The 16,287-nt window shown below is 40.5% G+C and overlaps 1 protein-coding gene across 1 annotated transcript in view; it reads right to left on the reverse strand.

Annotated features, from left to right (window-relative positions):
- The window catches only part of kcnh3 (potassium voltage-gated channel, subfamily H (eag-related), member 3), a 182,437-nt gene extending 166,988 nt beyond the window's left edge, over positions 1 to 15,449 (reverse strand). Inside the window, exon 1 of the mRNA XM_085136252.1 lies at positions 14,545 to 15,449. Within this exon, the coding sequence (XP_084992378.1) occupies positions 14,545 to 14,620 (76 nt within the window). The 5' untranslated portion in view covers positions 14,621 to 15,449. The remainder of the gene's footprint in view (positions 1 to 14,544) is intronic.
- Positions 15,450 to 16,287: the final 838 nt, after the last annotated feature.

The raw sequence follows: 16,287 nt of genomic DNA on the forward strand, positions 1-16,287 counted from the left end.
AAAACTTAGATATAGGATTAGCACTGAAGGACAATCCCAGTCTCCAAGTAACTCATATTTCTAACAGGACAGATTCTAGATCCTTACAGAGAATTCCCTTTCTCCATTTATAAATCTCCTTGTGACTCTTTGTCTTCTGCTCGCCCTTGGCTTTGCATGTATTTGCATAAAATCGTGTGCCTATAAGAGAGTTGTGTGTCTATAGGTGCTACATAGTGTGTATTTGCTTTCATTTTTTTCTTTTCCCTTTCAGACCAAGACACAAGAACATACCCTTTGGAACATCATGCTTCACCTGTACTTATGTACACCACACGACATCCAACACATCATCCAAAACCCAAGAGAAAAAGACAGAGTTGACTCAGTCTTTAAAAGACATAAGTAGTTTTTAAGGGTCTGCAGGAAGTCCAAGTGGCTCTGTCATATCAGAGAAATAATGTTGTTACGCACTGCATGTCTGCTTCACCAGCTCTCTTTACTTGCAATGTCTTCCACGTCAGCAAGTTAAAATCTGAACATGCTGAACATTTCTGATCTGTACAGGTTGCTGGTGGAGTGACTCATCCATCACACAGCATTGGCATCTAGTTCAAAGCAGCCGACTGCATCTTCTTCTTTGTTCTGCTGTTTCAAATCTGACTCAGAGTTTCACACATGAATGTAAATGACTGGAAATGAAGTACAGTACACGTGGTTGCTTGTATGGTTTGAGGGATTGTCAACAATGCTAAGGTGGATACGGAAATGGAATCACTGTATAGCTGCAATGCTTCTGCTTCTATACAAAACCAAAATGTTAAAAAAACAAAAATCTGATTTTCACTGTGTGGTGGGGCGTGGTTTGTGGTGTCATGCAGGGAAGGCGGACGCACCTGCGCGGCATCCGCAATTACGCCCGCCGACATAAATAAGGGGAATTAGGGTTTGTGGTGTTGTTGTTGTGGTAGTTTGCGAGCTCCCACCGCGTCAGTTAAAATGGCTCTGAAATCCAACATGTGGAATCGCCCTGCCTCATTCACGCCACACACTGAATCTTAAAGTATATGGACAACTGTTTGTAGATGGAGGCACCAATATACTGCTATAAAACCCTGCTCCTGTACTGGCATAAACTGACTGCAGAGGTTTGCTGCAAGTTAAGTTGGGTACCAGGAAGGCTGCTTGAAAATCTTGTTTTGTGCACAGAGGTAATGTCACAAAACAGAAAAAGATATTGAAAATTCTAAAACTGATTGTTTGATTATATTATAAGGAATACAAGTTTCCCTACTTGGAACTAAATGGCCCATTTGTTTCTTCCCAGTGTTGCTCGTAGGGGGTCATCTGTTTGTTGTGGTTACTCTGTAATATCTTTATCTTACAATATAAAACACCTTGAGGCAACTACTGTTGTGATTAGGCATTACAGAAATAAAACTGAATCGAACTGAATACAAAAATATGTGGATTTTAATCATATTGAATGCCAAACATTGCATTGTTCCTGTTCAGTGAACAGGGGAAACAATGTGTTTGTAGCTAAACTTTGATGTCGCAGTTACAAAGTTACTGTTTTGAAAGAGAGGACAGCTATGAGGATACAATGCAGATGTTAAATGAAGTCATTCAACACAAGAATCCAGAGGTAATAAATAAAAATAAATAAATACACAAAAAGAAACATCACCAGCTCTCTTTGTGGGAATCAAATCAAAACTCTCATTTGGGTCGTACCTGTTGAGCATTCAGTTTTAGTTTGATGTTTTGGCTGTATGTGGAATACGGGTTGGTATTTATGGGGAAATTATTCCACCGTTCCCAGCAGCAATCCTGCTAACAGACAAAATCAACCAAGTACATGGGCTCCTTGGTAAAGCTAATAATGCATAATTTGTCTTTTCTTATGTTCCACTCAGTAGTTCTTATAAAAATCAGAGAATAAACAGCAATACATTGCTCAACTACCGCAAGCAGCACAATACTAATGTGACTTTGTGGAAACAGTGTACTGCTGTAAATAATTAGCTCAGGACAACACATAATCAAGCTGATACTCTGTTAAACAAGGTGATACTGAAAAGAACATTTACTAGGATACATCTTGAAGACGATGTAATAGCTGCTCTATCTGCTGCTTTGCTAATTCCAGGGTCTACTAAAGCCAGAGCTCAGATTCATCTGTTTCCTAATGGAACATATTACTTCAAAGCAGTCAATTGTACCCCCTGTTGCTTTGGCTTCATCACTTTCATTTACTGCCATTACAGACTTTGTCCTTCTCCTCCTGCGCACTCATCTTTTTTGCTTCCCTCATCACACATGGTGACATCCGTGCTGACCACCTGGCTTCTTGTCTATTTCTAGCTTTGTCTGTTTCTCTACCTGTCTGTGCTTTCTAAACATGTTTTTCTCTCCCTTAGCCAATCTGACATTCAGTTCACCTGTGTGTTCTCTATCGCACTACAACTATTATGCTTTTCACAACCCTAAAGTAAAAGGCTAACACAGGTCTGCTCGTCTGTAAGCAGTGGGTGAACGTAAAATTGAATAATTCAGAGAGGAGAAGAGATGACAAAGTTCAACCTAACATTTTGACACTTGTTTTATCTGCTTCATTTCGAGAGGCCCTGCCGCTCTGACCAGACACAAAGCCCATTTATAAAGGGTCCTTTTCACTGGTAGTAGAAAAGTCACATGGTATCTAGATTGCTGATAGGTTGTGTCGGTCATCTGAAAATGTACTTTGGGATCTATATGTTGCTACTGGTGCTAAGAGATAAGGCAACAAAGACAAGCATCCATGTTTACAGGTGAAAAAACAAAGACAAAGTCAATAAAGATATCTTTTGTGTTGACTCACATCTTTCCATGAGGACTAGGACTAGGTTAGTCCTAACTAACCAAGGCTAAGGTACCAAAGGTTTTGGTTAGATTTAGAAAAAATGTGTTAGCAAGGCGACAGGTATCATAGAGGTACAACACATGACGTAGGACCAGTACTAAATGGCACCTTGCACCTCTGAGACACCAGCAGCTTTGAATAAACACCTTGGATATCATGTATCCATTTATGTATGTATGTTCCATATCTCCTCCTAGATGAGTGGACCAACCTTGATGAAACTTTGTATAGACATTGACTGGGTCAGTGTGAGTGTAAAAATCTACACTATACTGCCAAAAGTATTCACTCACCCATTCAAACCATTGAATCCAGTGGTGGAGTCTATCCCAGCTGTCTTAGAGCGAGAGGCTGGACCCTGGACAGGTCGCAAGCCTGTCACGGGGCTAACACATTACTGACAGACAGACAACTATTTGCACTCACAGTCACACCTATGATCAATTAATGGTAAATGGCCTGTATTTGTATAGCGCTTTTACTAGTCCCTAAGGACCCCAAAGCCCTTTACACAACCAGTCATCCACACACACATTCACACAGTGGTGATGGCAGCTACATTGTAGTCACAGCCACCCTGGGGGCGCACTGACAGGGTGTGCCCCAGAGGGCCTGGTGGCGCCGGACACTGGCGCCACCGGACACTGGCGCCACCAGGCCCTCTGACCACCACCAGTAGGCAACAGGTGAAGTGTCTTGACACAACGACCGAGAGTGTCCAAGCCGGGGCTCGAACCGGCAACCTTCCGATTACTAGGCAAACACCCAACTCTTGAGCCACAATCGCCCCAATTTAGGATCACCAATTAACCTACCTCACTAACTGCATGTCTTTAGACCTTGGGAGGAAGCTGGAGTACCCGGAGAGAACCCATGCAAACATGGGGAGAACATGCAAACTCCACAGATTGACCCTGACCTGATGGAATTAAACTCCAGACCTTCTTGCTGCGAGACACTGCGTCAACATGCTGCATGCAGACTGCTTCTATAAATATTTGTGAAAGAACGGGTAGCTCTCAAGAGCTCGTTGAATTCTAGTGTCGTACCATGATAGGATGCCACCAGTACAAAAAGCGAGATCCAAAAAGACATGGATGAGCAAGTTTGGTGTGGAAGAACTTGACTGGCCTGCACAGAGTCCTGTACAACCTGACAGAGCATCTTTGTGATGAATGAAGACTGTGAAGAGTGCCAGGCCTCCTCATTCGGTTCTTATACACTTGAAGGCAGACAAGTGAATATGTTTTGCAATACAGTGTATATACAGTGTGTATACAAATATTTACACAAATCCCATAATTGTTAATATTTGAACACTTAACAGTTCAGTTTTCTAATATATCATAGCCTTACAGCATCATGATCATGGTGTATGTAGGTATGTGTGTGTATGTGTGTATGCATAATGTGGGGTTTGCAAACACCATTAATAATCCTTAACAAATACATAATATATACAAAAGTAGATGCACCAGTGTCATCAGACAGTAAGTGTAATTGTCACTTATCAGCTATGATCAAATATACTGCTCAAAAAATTAAGGGAACAGCTGAACAATTTTTAACCTTCTGGTGTGAGAGTCATGTTTCTGAAACACAGTGTTTTGTGTTTTTAAGACTCTTAAATTCTGGTTACTTACTCCTTAATCCCATAATAACGAGATTCTTAATTATCCTTAATTATGTTCAGTTTCATTCTTAGTTTACGTTTACTTTTTCTCCTTCATGTTTTTCTTTGTATTTATCTTGTGTTATCTCTTTACAGCTGCTTGGAATTATTGTTTATTTTTTATCTTTCTAGAGGTTTTTGAATCCTTGGTTCCTGGTTTTGCTTTATCCACATTTGAGTTTATATTTCCTTGCTTGGTGTTTGGTAGCTTCCTCTTCCTTGTGTTCTTTTTAACTTGTCTAGCCTTTGTCCCTGTTTTAGCTGTTGTGATTATGCCGTTTCCTGTTAACCCTTGTCTTGTATGTTTAGTATTGAATTCTACTTTCCCCACTCTCATTTCCCCGATTGTTTGCATTAAATGATAATTAATAAAATTATTACTTTTTGTACACATTACTCACATAAACATATATTATAACCTTACTGATTAGTAAATACAAAATATTATAAAGGTAGCATAGCTGATATGTTGTTAGCACTATCACGTAACAGCTAGTCTGGGTTTGAACCTACTGGGTGGGCCCTTTCTGTGTGAAGTTCAAATGCTCTAACCCTGCCTGCATGAGAGCCTCCCCCCACCGTCCAAAGACAAAACTTATTTCATCATTTTTAAACTGCCTAAAAATCTGAAAGTGAATTTCTTTCTGTCTCTTTGCCCTATGGTATACCGGCAACTTAACCAGAGTGCAGTCTGCCTCTCACCCTATGATAGCTGGAATAGGCTCAAGCACCCCCTGCCCGACCTTGAACTGTGGGTCGATCACTGGCTGCTCCAGTCTGTATGCCAAAGTATCCTTGGACAAGATACCAAATCCCGAGTTGCTCCAGATGCGTTCATCGGAGTGTGAATGTTACATAGAAAGCACTTAGATGTAAAAAGAAGTGCTCATATGAATGGGTGTGAATGGGTGAATGAGACATGCTGTATAAAGCGATTTGAGCACCCAAGTGGAGTAGAAAGTGCTATATAAGAACCAGTCTATTTACCATGTTTTAATTTGCCATTTATATTAACGCTTATCATAATGTGTTATCTAATTTGAGACCAAACCAATTTTCAAAGTTTCCTTTGATTTTTCAAAATAGAAAAAGCCAATAAAGACTACAATAACCATTATTAGTGAAACCTTTTGCGGTTAGTGCATGCTGCCGAAGAAAAAGAGAAATGCTATAAATAATCTTTCTTCTTTGTTGTTTTCATTTCATTTCATCTGTGAAAGTACTTAAGCATCCCAATGGACATGCCAGATCTCGGCTTATTTCTACCAAATGAACTTCAAAGTATTACTTTGCCCTTGAAGGGAAATTTTTATATTTCTATTTTAAAGGTTTGTCCAGGTCTTTATCTTTAATAGAGACATATCTAAGATATACTGAACAAGGTCTAGAAGGGCTGAAAAACTGCACAGGGGCAACTTTAATAGCGGCACGACGTGGCTTTTGTTTATTATATCATACGATGAAACACACGATTTATATACTGGTATATAGGTTATATATAGAGTATGTAAGGAATCCTGTTTAAACCACTGCATACTTTGCTTTCATATGATACTGCGTCCTCTTCTTATCTGCCGCCTAAGTAAACTGCTCTGGTTTGGGGGGGGGGGGGGGGGGGGGGGGGGGGGTGGGGGGGGGTTTAAACAAACAGCTGCTGTAAATAATATATGACTGTTTGAGTATCTATTGATTGAGACTCACCCACAGCCTTTAAAAATACAGCATACTGCAGCCAGATACCTTATGTGTGTAATAGTGAGTTTCAGAGAGTGCAGGGACTTTATTTTAGCATGCCCATGAATTTTTAAGAAAACCAAAACCACCTGAAGATCCTATGATTTCAGCTCTGAGACCTTCTGCTGTCTGAACTGTGCGTCTCATCCATCTGTCAAAAACATTATTCAGTAACAGAGCCAAGTTCTCTCATCATTGATTATCAACTTCATAATCTGACTGCAGGCACAGCGTGAGTGTAAAAAGGAGACTGTTAAATTCAGAAATAATGAAATGAGCTCTTGACGGAGATGTGCTTACTTTACCGAGAGCTCTCGAGGTTATAAATGAGCTCAAGAGCAAACTTAATTGATACTTTCATTATTTCTCTTCTCCTTATGCTCCACGGAGCTGACAAAGCAAGTGTAGTATGACTGTGTTTTACTATTGTATTTATACAGGCAGCACAATGTGAAGACAAACAAATAGCTTCCAAACGTTTACCGTACATTGTAAATCTGTTTTCATTGTCACCTGAAGCCTTTGCCCTTGTCCCACCGTCTTACACAAAGTGTCTGTTGGTGCCAGTGCCTTGACATGCGGGTCACTGCAATATTGGTCATAAGAAAACAATCCCATTTTACATGTCTTACAATGCTGGAGGGCTACAAGGTGCAGGATTTTTTCTATATTTGTTTAGTTTAGTTTTTTGTTGTGTTTTACCCAGTACATAGGTTTCTTTTGCAGTAGGCTATTCAACCATCCAGCATATTTTTCAAAACATCAAAAACATCAGATGATCATTGTACATGTTATGCTATTGTCCTGCTCTTTGGTTCACTTTTCTGCACTCCATCTTTACTTTCACTTTTAATTTATTTTAACTTCTACCCGCTGGTTAGATTCCCACACTAAAAACTAGCTCTTAGTTTTAGAAACTGAGTGTGGTTTCTGTTAAATCATCTGTAACCCTTTGAGCTGGAAAATAAATAGTTAGGACAGACGTGCATCTCTAACGCCAATCTCCCAGTGTATGATGTGTTGCCACTAAAGCACATCTCCTGCGTAAGTGAGATACGTCAGTGGTTTTGACAAAATTGCACTATTTCTCTCCCTGAAATGAAAATGGCCTTCTACATAATACTGTTAGTATTTGGGATATGTCTTCTTTAACCCAAATTTCCCTTACAGTTTTGTATTTTGATTATATCTGCAGCCATCTGATATCTGCTTATTTTGTTTTTTGCCTTTCTGCCTTTTTCACCTCTAATAACAAGATGCATATTACAGCACAATTACACTACATTCAGGAACAAAAAATTTACTTATTGAATTCTTTTGATTTTCATGTGTGCTGCTGATCAAAATTGGATAAAACTTACACTTCATTTAGCGTACTGTTAACTCTGATTACCATTTCTGTTAATCAATTCACACTTGTACAGCATTACAGTACATTAACAGTTCATCAGTTAAAATAGACTTATATTTAGATCCATGGTCACTTTAAGCGGCCAATTATTAAGAATTCCTAAAAAGTTCAGATCACCTGCCATAAAAAACCCATCCTGGATATTAAAGACTCCTGTGAATACTTGGAAAAAGAATCCTTGATCTAAAATTAAAAAGTTTCAAATTATTTCTTATCCAATTTATTATAGAGTTGAAATATTTCTATCCATTGTAAAAAGTCCCAGTTCAGAATTTTTACTGGAAGAAAAAAAAAGAAGATATTAACAAAATCAAATTAAAATTACATTTCCTTTATTCTTTAACCAGATAAAATGTGCCAGAATAAAAATATACCACTCTGCCAGCTTCGTGGACTAGAGGAGGACATTTTTAGAATGACTGCTTTAGCAAACGTAGCAATAAAATCCTATGAACACCTCACTACACATAAAACTTGTATTAAAGTATCAATAATAAAAGTAATTTTTCTGGAGTAAAAACATTCAATCATGTATGTTAGCCAAGCTGGTTAATAAGAGAAAACGTATTTGTTACAAAGATAAACGGGTGCTTGCTTTTTTGCTGATGCTACCTCAAGCACAGCTCACAACTGATCTCAGACCAGTTAAAGTAGAGACTGTAGCCCAGGTGATAGAGCAGGTCACATCCTAACCAGAAGGTTGGTGGTTCAATCCCAGTCTGCTCCAGTCTGCATGCCAAGTATCCATGGGCAAGATACTAACCCCATGTTGCTCTCTGGTGCATCCATATGTGGATGTCAGTGCAAACGGGCAAATGTACAACTTGTGTAAAGCGCTTTGAGTGCTCACAATAGAGTAGAAAAGCGCTATATAAGAACCTGTCCATTTACCTGCAGCTTGCCTGTCACTCCAATCTTGCATCATTTCCTGTCATACAACGCACATGAGCAAAACCAGCTGCAAGCTGCTGGCCTCTCACCTTGACAAGCTCCAGCCTTTATTAACGGGACATTCCCCTGTCAGTGTATAGCCCATGCAGCTGCGTTATTTCTGTGTTCAGAGACAATAGCCAACTGCGTCAAGATGGTAGTAATTTAAAAGATGTATATAAGATGTGAGAAGCTTTATGAGGGAACAGTTTGACATGAAAGGAGAGAGTCTGCTTTACTTTGGTACATTTGAACTATTTTTAGATTTCCCTAGACAAGCACTTCTTGACTTGTTTGCTGTGACGTAATAATTTTGTATGTATTTAATGTGAATCACAACACTCCTCTTAAAAGAAACACTTTGCAAACTCCCTTTAAAGGTGAAGAGACCTGTGGAAAAATTAGGGTCAGAGATTTGCCATCAAGATCTACTTATTGATGTAAGCACATTTACATTTCAGTGTAAATGTTAGTTTGCTATGGCCCCAGTCACACAGGCCTGTAATCAGTAGGGAAAACAATTGTATTCTGCAACCAGCTGCTGAAGGTTGCTGGCAGTTGCAATAAAATTGATTGCTAAAGCCTCCCATAGGCTTAGAGACCAATCAGTAACCCCGGGTAACCAGCTACTAGGAAGAAGTGTGTATTTTGTATTACCTGACCGATTGTTGAATGCTTGCACGAGGTTGCTTGGTGTCCCCATGTGAAACTGGTTGCAAACAGGCAGAAGTTGTCATCTTCCATGCAAACTAAGGATGACTGTGACACTCTGATCCCAACCAAAGCAATCGCAAGAAGGTTTTTGGTGTAGCATTGAGATATGGCAGATTTCACTCAGCGATACTGACCAACCACTTGCCAACCAATGGAAAAATACATATTTTCCCCTAGCAACCAGAGGTCACCAGGGTGTCACCAAGTTGTCTTACACACTCTGCAGTAACTGCGTAGTCTGAAGTTTGACAGGCTAGTGTTGTCTCAAACACTTTCAGAAGTGATGACTGTAATATCTGAATATTAAAGTCAACTGCATGCCAAACCTTGCACCAAAAATATAACACAAAATTCTTCTAGAGTGAAGATAACAGCTTAACGAAAATAAAAAGCAAACAGCACAACACATTGGTTAATTAATTACATGAATGCCTGGTAAATATCTTTAAATATTAGCAAGTTAACAGATATAACAACTATTAGCTAGTTCATACTGGTTGAAAATTGGTGCAGGTTTCTTTTTAGCTACATATCAAAGATGGTGACCACCGAGGAAACGTTTACTGATTCTAACCCTAACCCCTAAGCTAAGCTAGAGCATCCAAGTACATGTATTACACGGCATTTAGCACAAGTGCAGAAGTATGACATTTGAGACGCACCCATCCTAAACACATTAGCACATTCCAGTTATTTACATCCGCTTTAACTCAAATTACCACTGTGCCTAAACACAGCCTCGTGGACCTCACAGCATTAATGTAGATTTTCAGTCTTTTTATTTGGTGTAGAATATAATGAGTGCAGCTTGCTAATACCATAAAGTGACAGAGGCTAGGCTACTCTTTATTAGGACTATCATTACATCTATTCCTGCCTGACAAAAGACCAGGAAGGGGGTGGGGGTTAAGCACAAAGAGCCACAGGGGAAACACACACGAAACACAATCACGCTTCACCATTAATCTGTGCTGTCAAACATAAGCGGGCACACAGATACACAAACACGGGGACGGTGAAGTGGTGACAAGTTTTCCTGCCTGTAGGTTTGAGGATATGTGCACTTGGTTTCTCACTTACACGTATGCACATGGACCTACCTGTAAAAAAATATGATGTGAAAAACAAAAGGGGAAGGTGGGAGGCAACTAATGAAGGAGGAGAAAGAGAAGCGAGATGTGATGGGTGGAGAAGAGAGGACTGTCAGATAATTTTACACTTATCTCAGCTGTTAGAGTGAGAAAGTGAGAAAATATACCTCATTTCTGTGTGACTGGAGCAAACAGGCTTTGCTGCAAAGACAGCATTGTGTGCATAACACGTTCAACATAATAATTCTATATATTCTATCTTCTAAACTAAAATATGATACAAGAAGATTTTTTCAGCAGCCTAAGTGACACTTTTATTGATTTAAAACTTTCAAATCCATGCTGACATTAGTGCAAAATTTGTAAAGTCTTGATTTGCAACTTATTTTATTTGGTTCTATCTGGGAAACACAGCAAGTGCACCTTGTTTTAAAAATAATATAGAAATTCTACTCTTGACAGTATGATAATTTGTCCTTCTTCATGCACGTAATCTCCTTTTGGATTTTTGAATGAAGTATGAGAAAGGATGTTAGCATGGCTCCTGGCAGTTTATGCAGAGTACCAGACCAGGAAGTCCATGTGATGAGCACAGCTCTTGGCCTAACCTGATTAAGACCAAGCCAAGACCCACTCAATTAATAGGACCAATTGACTCAGTCCCACACAGCTGCCGTCTTTTCTAGGGAGCACTGCAGCAAATGAACATTGATTGAACCGAGCACGAGGTTCATGCTGAGGACTAATTCCTTCCATATTCTTCCTCACCACTTTCCCCCAGAATGATTTCTCTATATTAAAAATTCCAAAAAATCTCAATGATAACGATTGCAAGAATCCATGAATGACAAAATGAAAAAATAAACATTAAATCACAGATCATTTGACAAATGTGTTTAAAACGTGTGACTCTGTATGTTCTTTCCGTCATGCTGTTTGAGAGCTGTTGGCTACAGCATTCACCACGACAGTGGTCTATAAATAATAACCTTCCTCCAAGTGTATGATTCAGAAGCTTTGATGTCTGCAGTGGGATGCAGCACCTCAAGCCCATATGTGTGTGACATCATGTCTGTTCTTATATCTAGATGGAATCTGTCTCTTTAATTGTTTGAACTCCTTCATCTACTGCCAGCAGACGAGAACATCAGCAACACGTCTTCAGTGTCAAATGCACAAAAAATTACCTAAAGTATACAAAATCTTGTTGTTTTACACTTTGGATGAAGTAGCTCCATTTTTTATTATGTGAGGCTAACCAGTAAAATATTTCAGATAGAAATGAAAGGAACAACTGTCTTAAGTGAAGATTGGGCCTGCAACTTTTTTTTATTTTGTTTTCAATTAACTGTAAGAAAAATTTTGAGAAGTGTTTTTTTTTTTTTTAAGCAAGTTGAAATCTTCAAATTAGAGTTTTTTTTTTTTAAAGCATATAATAGCAAACTTTGGGCTGATCCCAAATGAGTTCGATGAATAACTAGATCAATTTAACTGATTATTGAAAAAGTGGACAATTAATCCTCTGACAAGAGACCAGTCAGTAAACTGACTAACTGTTACAGGCCTGTTCCAGAGACCGGTTTTATTAAGCAGTCAGCTGTAATGTGACGGATGGTTAATACAGTTCTTGTTCACGTAGCAAAGGTTGGAGTACATTTAAGACAAAGAAGGTAACGACTCACATCTCAAAGCTTCCTGTTTAAATCGATTTACGTTTCTTGATTGTTTAAACAATCACATATCTGCTTCTGGAACCTGTCAGAAGCAGATTGGCATATTCAAATGCTTCATCTAGCCAAGCTGATAAGAGCACCTGCTTAAAAAAAGTGGGTCCCAAAAATGAAGTAAATCCGGCCCTGCTTGTGTCATACATCATGTTACATTAAAATGCGCAGCAGATTCAGCTTTTAAAACTGCAGTCATTGCTTTTATTGATTTGGGCATTCTCCTATTGTAACATATGCAAATTTTCTATCTGCAATGTAGAAGAGCCCTGTCGATCAAATGACTGATTATTATGGGCCTAGTGCAGCACTGATCTTATTAAGGGGTCAGCCATGATACGTTAATCTGCAAGCAATACATTTCTTTCAACCAAGTCAAAGCAGGTAATTGGCCAAACCCAAGGTGTCCAAAAAACAAGGGTTGTCCAGAGCATTTGGCTCTATACATGCTGCTTCCTCACAAAACCGTTTACCTACCAGCCTTTGTTATGCCCAATGTCAAATTATGTAAAATTATTCCACTTGTGCAAATTTAAAAATTGTGGCAAAAAGGTTTTTGTGTTGTCAGTGAGGCCAGTATGGATTGGCTATGTACACTTTCCGTTCTCTCCAGGGTTTGTCTTCAACAGCCTTTCCTGCTCTGAACTGAAGGGACTACTGGAAGTGCATTAGTGGTGTTGCCACATTTGGCACGGAGTCTGCTAAAACAGTGGTGCAGCCGCACAAAGCAAACAGTCTTGAACAACAGAAAATAAAGTGCTTTCAGATATCACTCTAGCAGGGATGAATGGCATTTACAAGTAATTGTTATTGCCATTTGATTCAGCTCCCAACAAAATGGCTTTTCACAGAAACACATCAACACACCAGTATCCACTCAGACACAAAGCTTCCATCACCTCTACAGAGAGACGCTTAGGTGGCCTTCTCCCATTCGCACCAGTGTCGGTTTTAATGAGGAGCTAATGCCACACCATTTAAAAAAACACATATCTGCACCTGTGTCACAGCCAGAACCCAAATGGATTTATATTTAGACGTCTGAAATGTCTCCCTCTTCCACAGGAGTAGCTACACACACTCTCCCATCCTGCCCTCCCTGCCTCCCACAAGCTCCTCTGACAGGCAGAAAGGCCACAATGAATTCTTGACATCCATTCGTGTTAATTACAATGGCTGCACCAGTACGGCTGGAAATGTGTAATTATCAGCACCTCGGCAAGTGGAAGGCCTGTGTTTTAGCCGCTCACAGGGAAACAGTTCCACTTAGACCATTTCTTCTTTAGACAACGAGGGCGTGAGCGGAGTCCTTAAAATTTCGGTGTCAGCCAATGTGTGACCTGCGTGTGCTCTAAGCGTTTCCTATGAATAATGTGGAGCTACACGATACAGCGTTAGGAGGCTTTGTAGCCTTTCTTCTCACACTTCATGAAGACTCGTGTGTACTTTAAAGTGAGAGATTTTAAATGTCCAAACAGGAGAGGAGTTGGAAAAACCTTGAGTGAGATCAGGATCTGCCTTTGAGCTTCTTGCTCCCTGCCTGGTCCCATAATCTTTTCTATCCCGCTGTCACACATAACTGGTTTATTGAAGTCACTGGCTCACCACCGCTCACAGTCTCACATAAACTCCAATCACCCTGAATAATTGATGCAAAAAACTAAAACAAAACAAAAAAAGGGAGAACTGAACACCCCAAACACGATATAATCTCTCACCCGCCTACCTACCCAGCATGGGCCCAAACACACACGGGCTGCTTGTTGCATCTGTTCACAAGACACTCTTGCCAAAGACAGAAAAAAATAACTGGCCTGTGCATCCTGCCTCCTCTCTCTCCCCGGCATCTCTATTGTGCTTGAACAGAATAGAGTGCTGTGACAGAGATCAGACTAAGGCAGGACTCCCGTGTGCTCATCCCGGGTGTGAAGTGCAAACGCTCTGGGGAACCTTTCTGCTAAAACTGCATCACTAAAACATGCAGATGACATAGAGTTAAGCTTGGACACAGTGTCCACAATAGAAAAAACTACAGCACGAAATAAAACTGAATTAAACTAATCCCACTTCATTTCTTAGAAGCAAAGAGTACACGACTAAAACTGTTACTATGGAACTTAAAGCCATCACGCAAATTTTCCATCAGTGGCTCTGAGAAAACGTTTTCCTAGAGCACGTCACTATTTAGACGGATACATGTGGCGGAGAGAAGCGCACATATTTGTTTTTACTTTTAAAGTTGCATACTTGAAAATACTCCTAAATGTATATCAGTCACATAAAGATTAATATTGCACCGTTGTTTTCTATCAAGAACACGGTTTGACTGCGTGTAGTAGCCACGAGATAATGAGCTCATCAGAGAGCTCCTGCTTGTTACTCACGGGTGCCATCGAAGCGGGTGGCTATGGTGTCCAGGAAGGTGTTTTGCGGGGCCAGTAGCCCTCTCATTACTGGCATCCTGCTCCGGGTAGACTGGGTCCTCCTGCCTCTGCGCCCTGGGGCAGCGCTTGACTCCTGCTCAGACCCGAAACTCGGCAGGAAGCGAGAGGTGCCCGGTGCGCATCCCAGCCCCTGGAGAAGCGCACCGATTCGAGATACGCGCGGTGACTCCACCTTGGCACCGCGGGGGTTGTGACCATAATCAACTCAGCACAGAGCGAGTCTTAACCGTGGGATGCACCTGTGCAACTCCCAACGGGGGTGAAACAACCAAACAAATAAAAACGCCAGTGTGTGCGCGCGCTGTTACGAGACGAGGATGGATGCAAGTTTTGGTGCTGATGGTGAGTGGAGTTAATCTTATAGCTGCAAGCTCCTCCTCAACTCTCTCTCTCTCCCTCTCCCTGCGTTGTTATCTTGCCACAACTGAGAGCAGATGCCGAGTCACATGACGCCTTTCGGGTCCTTGCCAAGCCGTGGTCCTGTTTCAAAGTGGAGGTGGGAAACAACAAAGAGACTGGTTTGGAAGCCAGTGGCCTTTTCCTCGATATGATCTGTAAAATCCAATTAAACGCAGCTACCTGTTGGGTGGGGGAGAAACGCTCCGTTTGCTGTTTGCTGGAAGCGAGCCCTGCGGAGGCTGTGTAAGTGCTGGAGGCTGGATTACACAAAAGGCACCTTTGCGCATCTTACAGTGTCTTTATGAACCCGGTTCCTAAAGTTAGAAATGAACACGGAAAGACCTGCACATTGTATTTCTGGCTTTAACGTTTCATAAGGGTGCTATCAATCAGGATACAAGATAACTGGACTGTTCCGCTCGCTCTTAGGTTTCCTCGGACCGCATGGATGCGTGTAGTTGAATACGTCGGAAGGAAGCTCAGATCTTGTATTAAAGTCTGCTTCCGCCATCTCCTGGTGGAACAGGCAAGTTAACCGGAGAGTATATTGTCTGAATTACTGTAGTACAAATTTTATTATCTGAACCAAATTCTGTATCCTAAGTCCTTTTGTTGAACCTGTCAATTTTCTTGGAAAAGCATAATCAGTCTTAACCTTGTTAACCCGATTTCGTTTGTAGTTTTTCAGAATTCCTAAGAAACATTTCTCGAAACATTTCACTCTCAAATCTCAACTTTCACAAAACGTCTGAGGGGGAAAAGGGAGGGTTTCCTTTTTTGTCGAGAACTCTGAGGAAAAAGTCAGAATTCTGACTTTTATCTCTTTCAGAATTCATCTCAGAAAAAAACAAAACGCACCCTCACTTTTCCCCCCAGTGGCCCAAATCGTGTTTCATGTACCTCACTAACACATCACGATAAGATAGAATCAGATCAGTTCTTACATTAAAACATGTTTCCTGCACATTGAAAAGAGCCGCATGAGGTGGTTCAAGCATCTGGTTCGTCAAGCTGAGGTCTTTCAGCTGTGTCCAGAGGAGGTGGACCAGGACACGCTGACTTGGGAATGCCGAGGTGTCCCCGTGGCCTTGATAAGTGGCAGGAAAAGGATGGATGGGTCTTGTAGAGTACAGTATTTGAAGTTTTAGCATTTCATGTTTATTACTTACAATATAAAATATAAATAAAACACAATATAAAACTAATAAATATGATGTGTAACATTTTACCTCTTGCTGTTCATGGTAAAATTAATATAAGTAATAATTTCCTTTTGGAACATGA

The sequence above is a fragment of the Neolamprologus multifasciatus genome, chromosome 16, assembly GCF_963576455.1.
Source record: "Neolamprologus multifasciatus chromosome 16, fNeoMul1.2, whole genome shotgun sequence".
Classification (NCBI taxonomy): domain Eukaryota; kingdom Metazoa; phylum Chordata; class Actinopteri; order Cichliformes; family Cichlidae; genus Neolamprologus; species Neolamprologus multifasciatus.